The 16,976-nt window shown below is 41.7% G+C and overlaps 1 protein-coding gene across 3 annotated transcripts in view; it reads left to right on the forward strand.

The window, feature by feature from the left end:
* Window positions 1–2,169: 2,169 nt before the first annotated feature.
* The window catches only part of PIP5K1A (phosphatidylinositol-4-phosphate 5-kinase type 1 alpha), a 37,492-nt gene continuing 22,685 nt past the window's right edge, over window positions 2,170–16,976 (forward strand). For 2 of the 3 annotated variants that reach the window (XM_059930965.1, XM_059930947.1), the window contains exons 1-2: window positions 2,170–2,642; window positions 11,484–11,522. In XM_059930965.1, the coding sequence (XP_059786948.1) occupies window positions 2,561–2,642; window positions 11,484–11,522 (121 nt within the window). In that variant the 5' untranslated portion in view covers window positions 2,170–2,560. The remainder of the gene's footprint in view (window positions 2,643–11,483; window positions 11,523–16,976) is intronic. The other variant, XM_059930957.1, reaches the window with a different exon arrangement.

The following is a 16,976-nucleotide window of genomic DNA, read 5'->3' on the forward strand; positions in this document are numbered from 1 at the left end:
TGATCTTTTTGAGGCCAGGGACTTTATCTTCATCTGTGTATACCAGGAATTCCCATAGTGCCTAGGATGTAGTTGAGGCTAAATAATGCTAATTCAATGAATGAATGAAATAATGACTAATTGAGTGAATAAGATACCCATCCTCTTATTTTGCCTCTATGTTGACCTAGCCACTCCATTTTGACGTTAGGAACTGTCCTAAGACACGAAGGTCACTTTAGTAAGGCTGTGTGTGTTTGTGTGTGTCTGTGTATACACTATTTTCTTCACGTCTGTATGTGTGGCTCTATTTTGAGATCAGCAGATTGCCACCCCCCTTTCTAAAGGATATATTGGTGAACTCCCTTTTGCATTTCCTTGGGGACACCAAGCCAATGTGTGCTGTTCTGCCCCTGCTTCCACACCCTGCCACGTCACCCCAGTACTGCTATGCCAGGAATGTTACTGGGGAAGAGTGGCTCTATGACTCAGAGGCCACCCCAGGGATTGACTGGGAGTGGAGGCAAAGACAAGGTTTTGGGGAAAATATGGAAAACACCCCTAGCCCCACTTTTTGAATTTTGCCTTCATCTATTCATATATTCAGGAGCATGTACTAGGCACCTGCTCTGTGCCAGGCACTATTCTAGATGTCTGAGATATAAAAATGGATAAGATGTAATCTTTGCCCTGAAATGTTCACAGTCTTATGAGGGAGACGAACAAGCAAACAGACTGACATAATACAAGGTGGTAGGAGTAACAGTAGCTATTTTCTGGTATGTAAAGGAGAAACAAAAACGCCTAAGAAGCTACAAAACAGGGGTCTCTTCTTTCAGGAGGGCTGAAATCTAATTCATAGATCAAATCCGAGGGAGAAGATCCCCCTGTTGACTTACCGCCTTGGTAAGTCAGGGTTTTATTGGTCTATTTCCAATTTTAAAATCAGAATCATAAAATACTTCAATGTTACACAATCCCACTGCTATGCTATAAGTGGTAATCCAAGCATTTGAAGTTTGGCTACCTTCAGGACCTAAAGGAAGATGAATAACCCAGCAGGTGGCAGCAGGGAAACAATTATTTTAGATCTTGATGAGGCAGTGGGTAGAAGGCAGAGGTAAATGCTTGGAGATATTTTCTGGACGTTCAGGTCCTATGTTCCCTCTCGAAGACCCAGAAGACATCCGGATAGAGGATAACCAGGCCCATGTTGGGGGCTGCAATACCTAGGATTTTCCCTCCATTCCTCTTCATTTATTCATTCCACGAATAATTATTGAGCCCCTACTATGTACAGACTTACGTCATGGGAGGAGCTGGAGATACAAGGGTGAAACACAGTCCTTGCTCTCTAGCAGCTTACAGTCTGTTCAGAGAGAGATAGTCAGGTCTTCATATCCCCATCAGGGTTCATAATCTCCAGGGTATTTTGTTAAAATTGAGCGGGGTTAGTACGAAGACTAGACTAGAATGGGGAATTTCTCTGAGTCTCCATGCCCTTTGGAGCATAGGTAACTGAGAGAGGCTAAGGGCTTGGATCACAGGAAGATTGTGTTAGGTTTCTGATCGCCTTCCGTGGCCCTTTTGGACAGGTCTTTATTCCTGTCCATTTATCAAATAAATGGGCGTTATTCGTTCATTTATCAAATATTTACTCAACTCAATCACTGTGCCCAGTATTGCGTTTGAGGCAAAGTGTAGATCTGTTTCGAATGTCATTCAGAGGAAGGCAAGACATGCACGCATGTTAAACTAAATGGTAAACAAGGCAGTAAAGCCGGAAGAATACTTGGTGGAATGTGATGTTTTGTGATATTCGACTGTTTAACGTCTTTGACTTGACACCGGCGCTTCTATCGGGAGTTCTTCCTGGGCTGTGAACTGAAAGGGTCAGCCCCGCGTACTCTGATCCCCTGCTCAGACTTCGCAACCTAGTCCCGTCAAAGAGTCGAACGTAGATTTACTCACCGAGGCACCGTAGACAGGGGCGCGCCGTCTTCGACCCTTGGATTTGTTAGGGCGCGAGGGACCCGCGTCATGTGATCAGGAGCAGCCTCCTGATTGGCTTGATTTCTCTGGGGACCTCCCTCCTCCCCCATTGGATGGGATAGGCCGTGGAGAAGGTTGGGCGCATGCGCGATGCCTGGATTGCCTTGGCCACCGGGAGTGGAGCGGTGGGGTTGGGCGATAAACAGGCTGTGGCTAGGGAGGAGGGGGAGGGGGCATTCGCTCCGCTGGGACTTCTCACTCCCCACCCTGTTCTTTTAGGTGTGGTTTGGTCCGGACGCGGGGTCCCGGCAGCTGGCTTGAGCTTCCTCTGTTGTGAAAGGGGAAAGTAGCTCCCGCGGAAAGCGGTTAAAGTTGCGGAGAGGGTGCGAGACAAGAGTTCTCCCCCATGCCCGCCGAATGGTGCGGCCCTGAGTTGGTCCCGGAGCCGGCGCGACGTATCTGAGAGAGGGGGCGGGGAGGTGGCCCGCAGAACGCGGGTTCTGTGAAGAGACGTGGGGAAGATTCGACTCGGAGAAGAGGAAGAGGATTGAAAGGGAGCGAGGCCGCTGAGGGGGAGGGGGCTGCCAAGATGGCGTCGGCCTCTTCTGGGTCGTCGGCGGTCGGGTTTTCATCCGCGGATTCCGGGGTCCTTCCCTGCACCTCGTCTTCAGGTAATCAGGGCGGAGCGTGGGCTGGGGGCTGTTGACAGCTGTGCGATGGGAGGAAGAGCGAGACCCAGGAAGGGCACCTGTAGTTGGGGATGTCCGAGTCGTTGCCGGTAAGGAGGACAGAGGACTAGGCTTTCCTAGCTTTCTGAGCTGGCGGGGGGAGTGTGAGGAACGGATGGATTTGACTGAGAAAAGGGAAGCTGTCAGGAACATTGGCTGGCTTCGAGGAGACCGGGTTGAGGGCTTTGAAGGAGTAGGGTTAGGAAGGGATGGAGATTGACGGTGGGGGTAGGAAGGCAACAGAAAGGGAACCGAAGGGAGTAGAGTAAATGGAGGCTTCATAAGTAGGGAGGAATTACGTAGTGTGAGAGGCAGGTAGAAACCAAGTTGATTGCGGGATTAATTGGATGAAACTGTGGAAGAGAAGGCATGGGACTTAAAAGGTATGGAAGCGTTATGGGACGCTTTCCATTGCTGGGGAGTTAGGGAATTGTGGATTTTGTTGGGGGTGGGAGTTATTGGAGCCGTCTTTTTCGTCAGAGCCTTCCCCTAATGCGTCATTCCTTCTCACTTCGTGCCCCTCGCCCGCAAACACGCGTGCGCTCGCACAGATACACGTACACATTTTATCAAACATTCTCCTTTGGAGACTCCCATCTCTAGACTGCCCAACTTTGGGAAGGAATGGGAGGTTTTGAAGAAAACCTGAGGAATGTGGAAAATCAGGGCTAAAAGACCCTGAAAACAGATGGAGAAGGCGGAACGATGGCGTCTCGAATTGCAGTAAAGGTTGAGGGAGGTGATGCTGGGAATTAGGCCTGAGAAGGATGGGGTGGGGGTGGCTCTCAGTGCTGTGGCGAATATTGCATAATAGGAGATGGACTGGAGGAATGATTAGGCACGACATTGGCACTTGGAGAAGGGAGCCAGGAAATATAGCTCAAAGTGGCTAGAAACTATTGAAGATTGAGGGAGGGCTGAGGAGCCCACAAGAAAAGCAACAGATTGTGTGTAGGAGGGAGAATGTGTGGTGTTGGGGTTTGTGTGTGGGGGGGTAGGGGGGGTAGTTTGAGTCAGAAACTGTTCTAGAGCTTCCATCAGAAATGTCTGGGGTTCCACAGTGACTGTTGCCTCTACACTGTGAACAGGAGAGGCTGCCAGATGATGGATGCTTTACCTGAGACATTGACATTTCCTTAGGCCTGGGATTGCATCCTTCCCATTTTGAGTTGACTAAATAGAGGGTTCCACCTTTCATATTCCAGTTCAGATGAGCAAATATTTGGTCACAAATATCTTTTTCCAAACTGCAGTTTTATTTATGTACATCTATTTTTAATTTCTTGAGAGGTGATTTTTACCTTTCCTATAAAGGATTAGCAGGCCAGAACAACTCATGTTGCATTCTAAATGTGAAGAAGAATAAAGTTAAAATGACAGTGTTTTTAATACAGTAGCTCCTCAATTTAAAGCCTCTTCCCCCCCTCCCCCACTGCTGAAAGAAGAATTGTTGTGTACAGTCATTAAACAGACTTAACTATCAAATCAGGGATTAGAAACCAGGTTGATCTTTTTTTTTTTTTAAATTAATTTATTTTTTATTTTCGGCTGCCTTGGGTCTTTGTTGCTGCGCGCGGGCTTTCTCTAGTTACGGCGAGCGGGGGCTACTCTTCGTTGGCAATGCGCGGGCTTCTCATTGCGGTGGCTTCTCTTGTTGCGGAGCACGATCTCTAGGCGCACAGGCTTCAGTAGTTGTGGGTCGCGGGCTCTAGAGCGCAGGCTCAGTAGTTGTGGCGCACGGGCTTAGTTGCTCCGCGGCACGTGGGATCTTCCCGGACCAGGGCTCGAACCCGTGTCCCCTGCATTGTCAGGCGGATTCTTAATCACTGCGCCACCAGGGAAGTCCTACTATCTATTTTAGATGTCACTATTTGATATTTTTGTATGTTTTTATATTTCCTGCCAGATCCGAGGACTAGCAGGATGTAATTCAGATTGAATAAGTGTTTTTTGCTATTGTGTTTTCACCAGAAAATCAAATATTAGATTTTAGTGGACTTTACAGCTCCTTGGCTCTACTGTGTTCATATGTGAAGTCAAGATATAAAAATGACTAAAAATAAATAGCTTAGATTCCTTTTTTTACTTTTGTTTCTTAACACCCTCCTTTTCTGCTTCTTTGGCAAATACTGAAATGGATTAAGAAATTAAGAAAAATTCTCATAAATATTTCTGAAAACATGGGATTATCGTGTGTGGATATACAGTGTTGACTTTTTGGTGTATCTGCATGCTCACTTAGGTTTTGGCTTACTGAATTTAATTTAATAGAATATTTCATTTCAAGGATATGTTTTTGAAGAGGATAAGATGTTTGATTCTGATGCAAAAAAGGCTACTGAGAATGTGTTTTATTTGTGATTGGAGGGGAGTGGTGCTCTGTCGGGATGGTACCAGGGGAATTAAGACATTGGCAGGAATAAACAATGGTTTATGATTTCCTAAATTGTTAAAGGCTAGCTTTGTAGAAATTCAAGGTAGGACTGTGTGTGTTTGTGTTTTAATCATCCTAAAACCAAGTTACTGTACTTAGGTGTTTAGCTGAACTCAAATATTGGTGAAACTGAAATCCTAAAGGCAAGATTCTCTGGCAGTGTTGAAAGTGGATACAGAATAAGAATGTCAGGATTCAGGGACAAATTGATGTTTTAGATAAGTCACTCATAACCTTTGGAGGCTCAAAATCTTTTGGCATTCAAATTAGGAAGGGCAGGTAATTTAGGACAGTTGTTCCCTGCCAGTATTAAACCTCTGTCTCTATTATTTCACCATTAAGCGAGAGCTGGTCTTTTAAGCTGCTGACGAGTGAAATACAGAAGGTAGAGCAAAGCATTCACTCTGAGAGATATTTGAGAGATGTCTGAGAGATCTTTTCCCAGTGGAGTAATTACCATGTTTGGATTTGTGGGAGGGAGGCAATTATAAATGAATATCAGTTTACAGCAGCCATTATCATGTGCTTGTTCTTAAACTTTGGTTAAGAAAAGGTGATGCAGTTTGCTGTTAGCTGTTTCATGTGTTAAAGGAAATGTATTCCTTCTCTTCCTTTACCTCCTATCCTCATTATTTGGACAGTGGCACCACTTAAAAAATAAAATCAGCCCTGATAAGGTGCTGTTGACAGTGTGACCATTTGTCACACCAGTGTAGGAGAGCCCCCTGTCTGCAGTTTGACTAGTCCGTCAAGAGTTTGAAATTCAGCCACTGAGTCCCCTTTTTACCACCAGGAAGGGAGTCAAGAGTTTTTGTTTTGGAGACTTGGTTTGAAGTTAGTGGAGGAGTTAAAAAGTAAAGTTAGAGCGTTGAGGTGTCCTTTGCTTCCCTGAAATAAGAGCTGTGTGATAAAATCATGTGTGACTCCCCTAAGAAAAAGCACTTGAAACCTTAGAAGATCATGAACCTATAGCTCCTTTTGCTTCAGACCAGAACATTTCTGAAATTGTCACACATCACCAAATGGTTTTATCATGAGCACAAATGATTTGGAGGTAACTTTTACAGCTCCTTTTCTGACTTTCCCTTAACTACTGAGGGAGATCCTGGAAGACACAGGAGAGAAGATTTTTGCTTGGAACTTTTGTAGTAGAGCCAGTCTTATCAGTCCTTGATTCTGGTGGCTTTGTTCTTCCCAGCAGAGCTCCACCAGTAAATGTATGCTGTAATCTGATAACTCCAAATGGTAGGGGTTTTTTGTCTGTGTTCTTTGGTACAGTGTAGGCCATTTGTAGACTGATCTCTTTCCCTTCAATTCTTCCATACTAGTGAAAAATAAAGCAACTTACGCCACTTTATTGGAGTGAGAAACTGAAATTTGGAAATGTAAAGATAGAACAGAATGCCATGTAGGCGGAATATCACCAGGTTTCGTTTTGATTGGTATTTTCTAAGTAGGGAGAGATTTTTCTTTTTGCTTTCTCCGCAGAGGGTTTACACCCACCGACCCCCTCCTTTTTTCTTTTGTCCCCTTGGTAGATTCTGCTGCAAAACTGACATTAGAATGTCATTGTTTTTAATTATCCATTTATTTCTGCCATGGCTGCTCAAGCCCACTGTCAAGTATAATTATATAGACTTATTAGGTATCCAATATCTGATATTAATTGGTTATGTGTACTTATAAGTTAGCTTTGAATATCAAAATACATATTATGTTTTGTTTGATAATTTCTGTGTGCTGTTCTGGTTTGATATAAAACTGTTCTGATTAATAACTTTGCTTAAATATGTGCTAGCTACTAGCTGTTAAATATTTTATCAGTCTATTTTTCTTTGATAATAAATAATGGAAACTATAGCCTGTGAAGTGAACAACAGCGATAACACCAGGCCACATTCAGAACTGGGGAGAAGGAAAGTGTGGGGGAGTATTTTGTCCTTTAAGCTGGATATTTTCTTTCCTAGAATTTTGGGATATTCTTACTTGACATGAAGAAAGCAAAAAGACCACAGTTGTCAGTTTCTTCTCTCTTCTTTTTACTGGGTGTATCCTCTTGATCAAGGATACAAGTATGCTTCAGGAAGTATGCTGTTTCTGATAGCTCGGCAGAGAGAATCTCTGTTTCTCTGTGTTCCAAACCCCAGCCCATCATTCAGTCTCAGAGAGAGAGTGTTTGGACTGATGGTGTTTCCTAGAGGAAACCCCTTCCTAGTTCATTTCCCCTGTTGCGCTTCCCTTCTCCACCCTTTCCTATCAAAAGAGAACATTGTTTAGTTTCTACATATGTGTTGGTTCTGTTTCATTCATATCTTCTATGAGCTTCTGTTGTTTCTTTTACTGTTTTTTTGTTTGACGTGAACTTTTTTCCCTCAACTCCTCCATCTTTTTAAACTTTGTTATTGATCATTTTTCTTTCGCCTCCTGTGAAATTAGTCTGTTTGTTTATAATGGCTGTATACAATATGTATTAATTTTTAAATATCTGATTCCCAAAAAGTCACCTTATTGTTGGAGTCTGAAGAAGACTGGTAAAAAGAGAGAAGGGCAGATTCCTTGTAGGGAGTTCCATATATCTTATTATTTGCCTTGTGTACTAAACTGAGCAATATGGAGTTAACCAAGAGTAAGCACTATCCCAAAGGATCAGTAATGTTGATGGGGAGTGGGCAAAGGGAAGTTACAGGAAGAGAATGGGAAGAGGTTTTTTTTTTTATTTTAGGGATATATAAATAGCTTAGAGTATATTAGCTTTTCTGTGCACAGTGTAGGTAAACATCCCTGGTAAACTCCAAGTTGTCATTGACAAGAACCTGTATAAAAGGGATGGCAGAGAAGTAACTTGGCCATATCTCTTAGTTTCTTGCATTAGTGTCTGGGAGGTGATTGAAGTGCATTGTTGAGGTAATTTATGCTCATTATGATATCATTTAACTTACTTTCTCGGCTCAAATATGTACATTCTAAGCCAGCAATATCCACTGCTTTTTTTCAAGATAGTTAGAACCAGGTTTGGAAATAGAATTGGGAGGTGGTGATCTGCCAGAAATCTCAACTGCTTCTTGGCTGTGGGTTGGCTTATCCAGGAGACTCAGGTCTTTTAAAGAAGGACTCAGATTTTTTTCACAAATTTCAACCAAAATTTTGCTGCTAAGAGATACATATTTGAGGCCTGAGAACCGTGAAATTTGGCTTATAGAACTAGAAGCAAAAATTTATCACTAGGGCTTCCCTGGTGGCGCAGTGGTTAAGAATCCGCCTGCCAATGCAGGGGACATGGGTTCTAGCCCTGGTCTGGGAAGATCCCATGTGCCATGGAGCAACTAAGCCCATGTGCCACAACTACTGAGCCTGCGCTCTAGAGCCCGCGAGCCCCAACTACTGAGCCTGTGTGCCACAACTACTGAAGCCTGTGCACCTAGAGCCCGTGCTCTGCAACAAGCACTGCAATGCGAAGCCCACGCACCACAATGAAGAGCAGCCCCCGCTCACCACAACTAGAGAAAGCCTGCACGCAGCAACGAAGACCCAATGCAGCCAAAGATAAATAAATGAAAAAAAAAAAAATTATCACTAGAGTGAAATGTAGAGATATTTTAATTTAACCCTCTCATTTTCCAAATTAGGAAAGTGAGATTCAAAGACATTGTTAATAGTGGCAAAGACTTTGCATAAAATCTGTATGTTGTCAAGATGGGTCTTAGTAAATTTGCGGCTCATTCCTTGCTACTTACTTAGGTGGCTCTTAGCTGAGCCAGGTTGGCTCTCAGCTGACCCCAGGACTGGTAGATCAAACTGCTTTTGAGCTTTTGTTTCTAAGGCATCCTTGCCTTTCTCATTTTTTCTAGAAGATCCTTAGGAAAAATTGACACCTGCTAGGAAATAAAATTTAGCTCTTCTCTAAGATGTGGCTTGGTTTTCTTAATTGGCTTGGTTTAGTTCTTATTGAGGGCATAGTAATAGTGCCTTTTCTTTTTTTCCTTTTAACACTATCTCTTAGAGCTGTGTGCTCAGCAGTACTTCTCATTAGGTAGGCTGACACTTCAGACATATTTGTGAGTATTTTCATTTGGATATCATATTATGCCTCCTACATGCAGTGGTATAATTAAAATTCAGTATTTCAAGTTAAAGAGGACCAGAGAACTTGTTTGAGATAGTCCAGCAAACAGCTGGGCTGATGACTTGTATTTTGTGCAGGTTTTTGCTTTTGCTTTTTTTTTTTTCCTTTTGAAATCTCTGGCTCTCAATATTATCAACCAGGAGACCCTCTAAGAATTAGCATTTTGCTTCCAAAAAGTCTGCTTGTCTCTTTCTGCTTTATATAAGAATTATTGACACATTTTTGTAGTAGTGTTGGTAGGTCTCTGGAATTGCTTCTCTATGACCTGTTCAGGCAAAACTCGTCTGAGGAATGCACATCTGGCCAACTTCTAGCCTCCCAAAATTATATGAGTACTTCAAACATTGAAGTCAGTCACAGACTGCCTCTTAGTTTCTCATCTGGTAGATGATGTCATCTCATCTCCGACGGAAATGCTTCTGCTCTGAAAGCACTGGGAGAGGCTCTGGTATTAAGGCCAACTCTGTTTTGTTCCACACACTGAGAGCGGGGGTGGGGGGGGAGGGGAACAACAACTCATATTTTGGAGCTATTTAGTGTCTGAAAATATCTTTGTTTCAATTATCTCCTCTTTTAAGGCCTTCGGTTACCTTTTTCATCACAAACACAATTTAGGGTGGGGCCAAGGACCAAAATGGAGTGCTTCCTTGAGACCAGTACAGAGTTACTCAGAAAAATTTTCTGTGACATGGTATGATGATTCAAATTTGTATTTTAGCAGGAATTGATTGGGTTGTTTCCACTTAGGCACTTGACTTGGCTAGTTCAGCTGTTGTGAAATTATTTTAGTAACATTAAAGATTTCTCAGCTAATTTTGATAATTTTGAGGCTAGATCTTTATTTTTCAAGTATCCAGGAGATCTGCTGAAATTAGGTATACCTGTTTTATAGGAGAAAATTGATATTCTGAAGGATATGAAAGGTAAATTCTTCAGAGGGAACCTCTTATATGTGCTGATACAGGTTTGTTTCAGGTTGTATAGGCATCTCAAAGTAATAATAAAGAATGGGAGGGAGTGTATAGGAGTCATGCTTATTTGTAGCTTGGAGTTGTCAGCAGGTTTCTAGACATCTTTTCACATTTTTCCTCTATCTCTGCAGCAGCATAATATGTTGTAATGAGCTTGAGTTAATGTGTGGGGAGGGGATTGATGGTGGTCTGTATGTGTGGGACTGTTGAGCACTAGTTTACTGGGAAAAATGGTTATAAAACAGAGAAAGATAATAAAGCCATCCGTGTGTATCTCTTTCCTTTAATTGTTAAATTATCTAATTATTTGTTACAGAAAATTTATATAGATAAGGAAAAATAGAAACTTAAACTTACAATATCAACTTAATCCCACTATCCAGTATAGTCATATTTTAACATTCTGGTATATAATCTTTTGGACCTTTTCTATGTGTATAAATACATGTGACTTTATAGGTAAGTGTTTTAGAAAAATATTGCATTATGTAATTTTTTACCTTTTTCCATTCAACAATTTATTGTGACATCCTATCCATAAAAATAATGGATTTTATCCTACACATAAAAATAATGGTTGTATACTAGTCCATTTTATGACTGCACTACAACTTATGTCACCTATATTGTTCATTTAGATCCTTTCCCATTATATCTACCCAATTATAGTTATTATGTACAGTGCTACAATAAATATCTTTGTATATATGTCTTTGTCCACTTGACTAATTATTTCCTTAGGATAAATTCCCACTTGTGGGACAAATGGTACATATTTGTTTTTAAGGCTTTTTGCTAGATATTACCAAATTGCTGTCACAAGTGGAAGACAGTCAAGTAAAATGTATACACAGTCTTTTTTAAAAGGATAGAAGCCTGCATGCAAGGAGCTTTATACCTGGAATTTTTTTGCCAATCTGAAATCACTCCAGTGTGAAATTGTTTGGGTTACAAGTTTTGTGATCACTCCTGGAATTTTTCTTTTTTCTTTTTTTTTTTCTTCCTGGAATTTTTCTGCCTGAGCTTCTCCTTCTGTCTCTTTTTTTTTGACATTTACCTAGAACTGCAGAAAATCATCTAACATTTCACAGTATGGTACTGGGGGTCATCAGGTCAGGTCCTGTTCATAATTTTAAACTTTAGAGTTGTTGTGTGTTTTGTTTTTGTTTTTGTTTTTTTTTTAACTGTGCTTATTCTGCTGTTAAGCAGGTAGAACCCCAGAAGTAAGTGATAATTTTCTGTTTTTCCTCATTTAGGTTTCAACTTTCTGTGCTGTGGGGTCAACCGTAAGAGAGGTAGAACCGATGTGTATTTGTGCTGAAGAAGCATGAGCTCCTTGCAGTTACTAGCAGCCAACTCCTCTTCCCCATAACAATTGCAGACTTTTTTTTAGTAGTAGTGCATGGCCTTCTGAGAAGGCTGTGGATGTCTTGCAAGCATTATTTCACTTTAGCTCCCATTCCCCTCTGTCCTCTCCAAAAAAGATGCTGTCTTAACACAGAAACTTCTTTTCTCACAGTTCCACAGTATGAAATGAATCAGTTCACTATCTTTTGTCTCCCTCGAAGTCTTCCCATAACTCCATTTCCTTTTGTTTCAGTAAATGAGTCTCTTTTTCTTTTCCCTTTCTGTTGTACCTCTCATTTCCCCTGACCCTTCCCATCCTGTAGATGGGGTTTCATAATTCACAATGATAGTAGTAATAATTGCTAGTATTTATAGAGCATTTATTACATGTTAGGTGCTATACAGGACTTATTTAATTCTCATAACAACCCTATGAAATACATGTTATTATATGTCCATTTTATGGATGAGGTAACCAAGGCCTAGAGCATTTTAACCAACTTGTCCAAAGTTACCTAGTTGTAAATGGTAGATCTAGTATTCAAATCTAGCCAACCTAGGTGTTCTGGTTTCAGAGCCCACATTCCTACCCACTATACCTTATTGCTCTCTCACTAATCTGAAAGTCTGTTTGTGAGCTAACTTGACTTTAAACCAGATTAAATATTTGTTGTTCAACAAAAGAACAGTGCAGAAGGGAACTTCCCCTTCTGACTTTAGCTGTCTTAAAAAAGGAGCCAAATTCTGAGCTCCTCCGTGCATAATATGTGGAGTTATTGATCATTCTTTAAGAAAATATTTTAGAAGTTAATGTGGATTTTTGCCAAGGATTGGTAACTGATTCTGCAGTCAATTCCAAGATCACTGACACAAGAGTGCCCATCAGATGCCCTCTTTTTGTCGTTGCAAATTCAATGATTGTAACCCTTATGCTTTTAATCAGAGCAAGACATGGTTCCACTTACACCAAAAAGAAAACTCCAATCTGAGATGAATTAAAAACTTTTTTTTTCTCTCTCTCTCTCTGTTAAAGTTGTTCATGTCTTATTACAAAGACAAAAAGGTACTTTCTACTGCTAGTGAGGACCTTAACATCTGTGAAACTCCTCTTTCAAGTATCAGACTTGAAAGATAGCTTCTGCTCCTCTAGAATACTGGCATTGTCTGATTCAGAACAAGGATAATCTCACTAAAAGAAATGAAAGATACTTTCCTACTGTTTTTGCCAGTGACATTGATGACTGTTGCTGGAGGAACAGAGTGTTGTTATTCATTTCATTGAGAGGAACTGAAGGAGGAGGTCTCTGCTCTTAATCCTCTTATCAGTGAAAATGGAAGGGAAGGAAATACCTCAAGGGAAGAAAATATGTGTTCATATTGTCCATTAGCAATTCTGAGATTTATTTAGTTTGTAAAAGTATTCTAGTTCCCTTGGTTTCTTGTCCTACCTAGACTCCAAGTGGCCAGGAAATTGAAAACAAAAGATAGTTTAGAAGAAAGAGAGTTGAACTGGGGCTTAGGAATATGGATTCCAGTTCTGGCTCTGTCACTGCCTTTGCTCTGTGATTTTGAGCACATCCCTTATGCTCTGTACTTTTACTTATAAATAAGATTAGATTAAAATTTCAAAGGCCCTTGCTGAATGATTTTTTTCTTAATATAAATTGTTATTGATTTATTTGCTTGAAAATGGGCAAGTAGGTTCATATGTGGCTGAAGGAACTAAGTTCTCAACTTGTTCTATTTAAAAATCAACTTTCATTTAATATCTATAAATTTCAGCCAGATTGAACCTGCTCCGGTCAGAATTTTAAAAAAATTCCCAAAGTTAGTACACCCTTGCTCCTCTAGGTCTTTTATTTATTAATATTTTTGGTGAACAACAAGTCAGTCTTTTTTTAGTAAATATGTAATTGAGTACAGTTTTGTACCTTGATCCTTGATAATGTCCTCTAGGTCTTTTACATTTCCATCTTTCTGCAGAGGAACTAGGGCTTGAAATCACCATGGTTAGCTCTATATCATCTGTTGAGCCACTCAGAATTAAGTTATTTGAGCCATTATTTTTCTGAGGCAGCCTGTTTGTCATGGCTTTATTTTTTGCTTCCAGTAGAGCAACATTAGCTGGTTGTTTAGAATGCTTCTTGGTCTAGGGCCTGTTAATAAGTAGGAGTTACATAGTCATGAAGGAAACAAACTATGGAAACGTTTTTCCCTGAGGAAGAGGAAATTTAACATTGGAACTCTGCCCTATTCTCAGTTTCCCCACCCAAAAAGAGGATGATACATATGGATCGTGGATATGGGGATTATAAGATGATAGTATATACTTATCAGAGATCATTTTTCACACAGATGCTAAAACAAACTTTCTGTTGAATAACATTCTAGTCTTATCCATAAGGGTGACTCTCGTTTTCCTTAAACATTGGCTGGATGGCATTGCTAAGCCGGGTGTTGCCATGCTGAGTTGGTATTCTTTTCTTTTCTCTCTTTTTTTTCCTCACTTCTCCTCCCCCCTCTGTCCTCCTCCCACCTCTTCCTCTGTTTCTGCTCCTCCTCTTCCTTCTGAAGAGAAAGCTTGATTATGAGATGAACAGGTACAGTGCTGGTGACTCTTCAGTCTCAGTAGGCAGTTTCTCATTGGCAGAGCCTTGGGCCAAATGGTCAAGCCTTAGCAGATGGTACCTGCTTCCCTGAAATATCACTCTGCTCTTCATTGGGTTTCTTCTGGAACAAGCTGGGTGTTACAGCAACATTGATAAAATTCTCTAGATACTCTTCTATTCCTGTCCATTCTTTTTTTTTTTTTTTTTTTTAAATTAATTAATTAATTAATTTATTTATTTGGCTGTGTTGGGTCTTCGTTTCTGTGCGAGGGCTTTCTCTAGTTGCGGCAAGCGGGGGCCACTCTTCATCGCGGTGCACGGGCCTCTCACTATCGCGGCCTCTCTTGTTGCGGAGCACAGGCTCCAGATGCACAGACTCAGTAGTTGTGGCTCATGGGCCTAGTTGCTCCGCGGCACGTGGGATCTTCCCGGACCAGGGCTCGAACCCGTGTCCCCTGCATTAGCAGGCAGATTCTCAACCACTGCGCCACCAGGGAAGCCCTCCTGTCCATTCTTCTTTGGGAGGTTGGAGCTCTGACCTGTGCCCTAGGGGCAAAACTTCAGACAAGGAAGAGAGTAAGTCTTGGGTCCTGATTCTCCTCCCTGTGTTACTTGTTCTGATTATTATTATTTAGACCCCAATATCCATCCAACTGCTTCAGCTATAGTGTTCTTGGGATTAATCCAAGCTTTGCAGTTGCAGATAGCTAAGTAATTGGCACCATATTCCACAGAGTGAAGTCCTCCCACCCTCATTCTGGGTACTTTGTAAGAGGGTAGCAGCCCTAGAGCTATGTGTTTGTGTGATAAAACTAGGAAAGGTAGCAAAGTAGAACTTTTTAGGGAGTAAGAAAGCCCCAGACCTACTCTCTGCCTTGAAATCACTTACCTGCTTTTTTTTCTCCATTGTTTAACTTGGTCCGGTGACTCCTTGCATGCAGAAGAGGTTATGTTCTAGGAGAGACTGTCAGCCTAGGACTGGATGTTGGCTCTTGGTTCTGCCAGCTCTCTCCAAACCCCTTCCTCTGGGGTAAAAGAGGAAGGGATAAGCCAGGTACTGACCAAGGAGTCCAGAATCAGTGTTGTCTTCTCAACTGAAAGCATACTGATTTCCTTATTGAGACTTACTAATTCTACAGTTGCCTGTACACTTGCACAGGTTATGTTGGGGGGAGGCGTAGGCTGAGGGTTTGGGGAGGAGCCAAGAACTTTAAGGTGCTAATTAGAATTTCATGAAGGTCTAGGTGATTGAACATTAAACCTTCCTGGGGGCCCAGCTTTACTCTTGCATTAGAAATCACATATGGGGCTTCCCTGGTGGCACAGTGGTTAAGAATCTGCCCGCCAGTGCAGGGGACACGTGTTCGATCCCTGGTCCAGGAAGATCCCACATGCTGCGGAGCAACTAAGCCCGTGCGCCACAACTACTGAGCCTGCGCTCTAGAGCCCGCAAGCTACAACTACTGAGCCCGTGTGCCACAACTACTGAAGCCTGCGTGCTTAGAGCCTGTGCTCCGTAACACGGGAAGCCACCACAAAGAGAAGCATGTACACCACGACAAAGAGTAGCCCCTGCTCGCTGCAACGAGAGAAAGCCTGCATGCAGTAACGAAGACCCAACACAGCCTAAATAAATAAAATAAATTTTAAAAAAATTAAAAAAAAAAGAAACCGTCTTGCACTGTCTGTGGTTTCTTTAAAAAAAAAAAAATTCACATATGACAACATATTTGTATAGCACGTTGTAGTCCATGAAGTACTTTGATTTAGTTTATCTTTTTTTGGGCTGCGTTGGGTGGGTCTTAGTTGCAGCACGCAGGATCTTTCATTGCAGCACGTGGGCTTCTCTCTAGTTGTGGCACCCTGGCTCCAGAGCGTGGGGGCTCAGTAGTCGCAGCACACGGGCTTAGTTGCCCCATGGCATGTGGGATCTTAGTTCCTTGACCAGGGATTGAACCAGCATCCCTGCATTGCAAGACGGATTTTAAACCACTGGACCACCAGGGAAGTCCCTGATTTAGTTTGTCTTATCTAATCTTTACATAAATCTTCTAATATGGTTCCTCTTTTTTTAGTTAAATATAGAGAACAGTTTACCTGATGTAACAGTGATTTGAACCCAGGTCTTCTGATTTTTAAATAGCTCAGCATGTTGGCTCTTGTCTAAAAGGTTTTAAGTCAGTAACAGTTTTAATCATAAATCTGACTCGTCCTGGCTTATTGTTCCTTGGAAGCTTTAGCTTAGGGTCCCAGTTCTAAAATGGTCTTTCACCTACCTGAACTTGACCTGACTGAAGATGAAGCATCCTGCAAAAAGCATAGATTATTGGGCTCTGCTGTTTTTCTAATTTTCTGGGCCATTTTATGCAGCACATCTTCCTAACAGCTAGATGACATTTCCCTTACCTCCTTTTTTGAGAAGAGGAATGAAAACCATCTGTTCCCCATAATTTTGCTACTCTGACTCACTATGGGGAAGGAAATTTGCTGCTCTGCTTTTTGGTACCAGAAATGCTTAGTCTGTGGCCTTTGTACTACTAGGGTCTACCACAATCTCTCCTCTGAGCCCAGCTATATTCTGAAATTCTTAGGGCCCTTGATCGTTGGTCTTAAACAATAGTAATTAGAGCTTTACCTGATTGCCGTTTAAGCCCATCTTGTCTCTGCTGCTGTTTTACCATTAAACCTTACATATGGACCAGAACTGGGGTCTTCCTACTCAGGTATTATTGAGGATTCGTCCGAATTGGATTCTTCTTTTTTAATTTTCTTTAATATGGCTAATCTTTATTC

Source organism: Balaenoptera ricei, chromosome 1 (genome assembly GCF_028023285.1).
Source record: "Balaenoptera ricei isolate mBalRic1 chromosome 1, mBalRic1.hap2, whole genome shotgun sequence".
Lineage (NCBI taxonomy): Eukaryota > Metazoa > Chordata > Mammalia > Artiodactyla > Balaenopteridae > Balaenoptera > Balaenoptera ricei.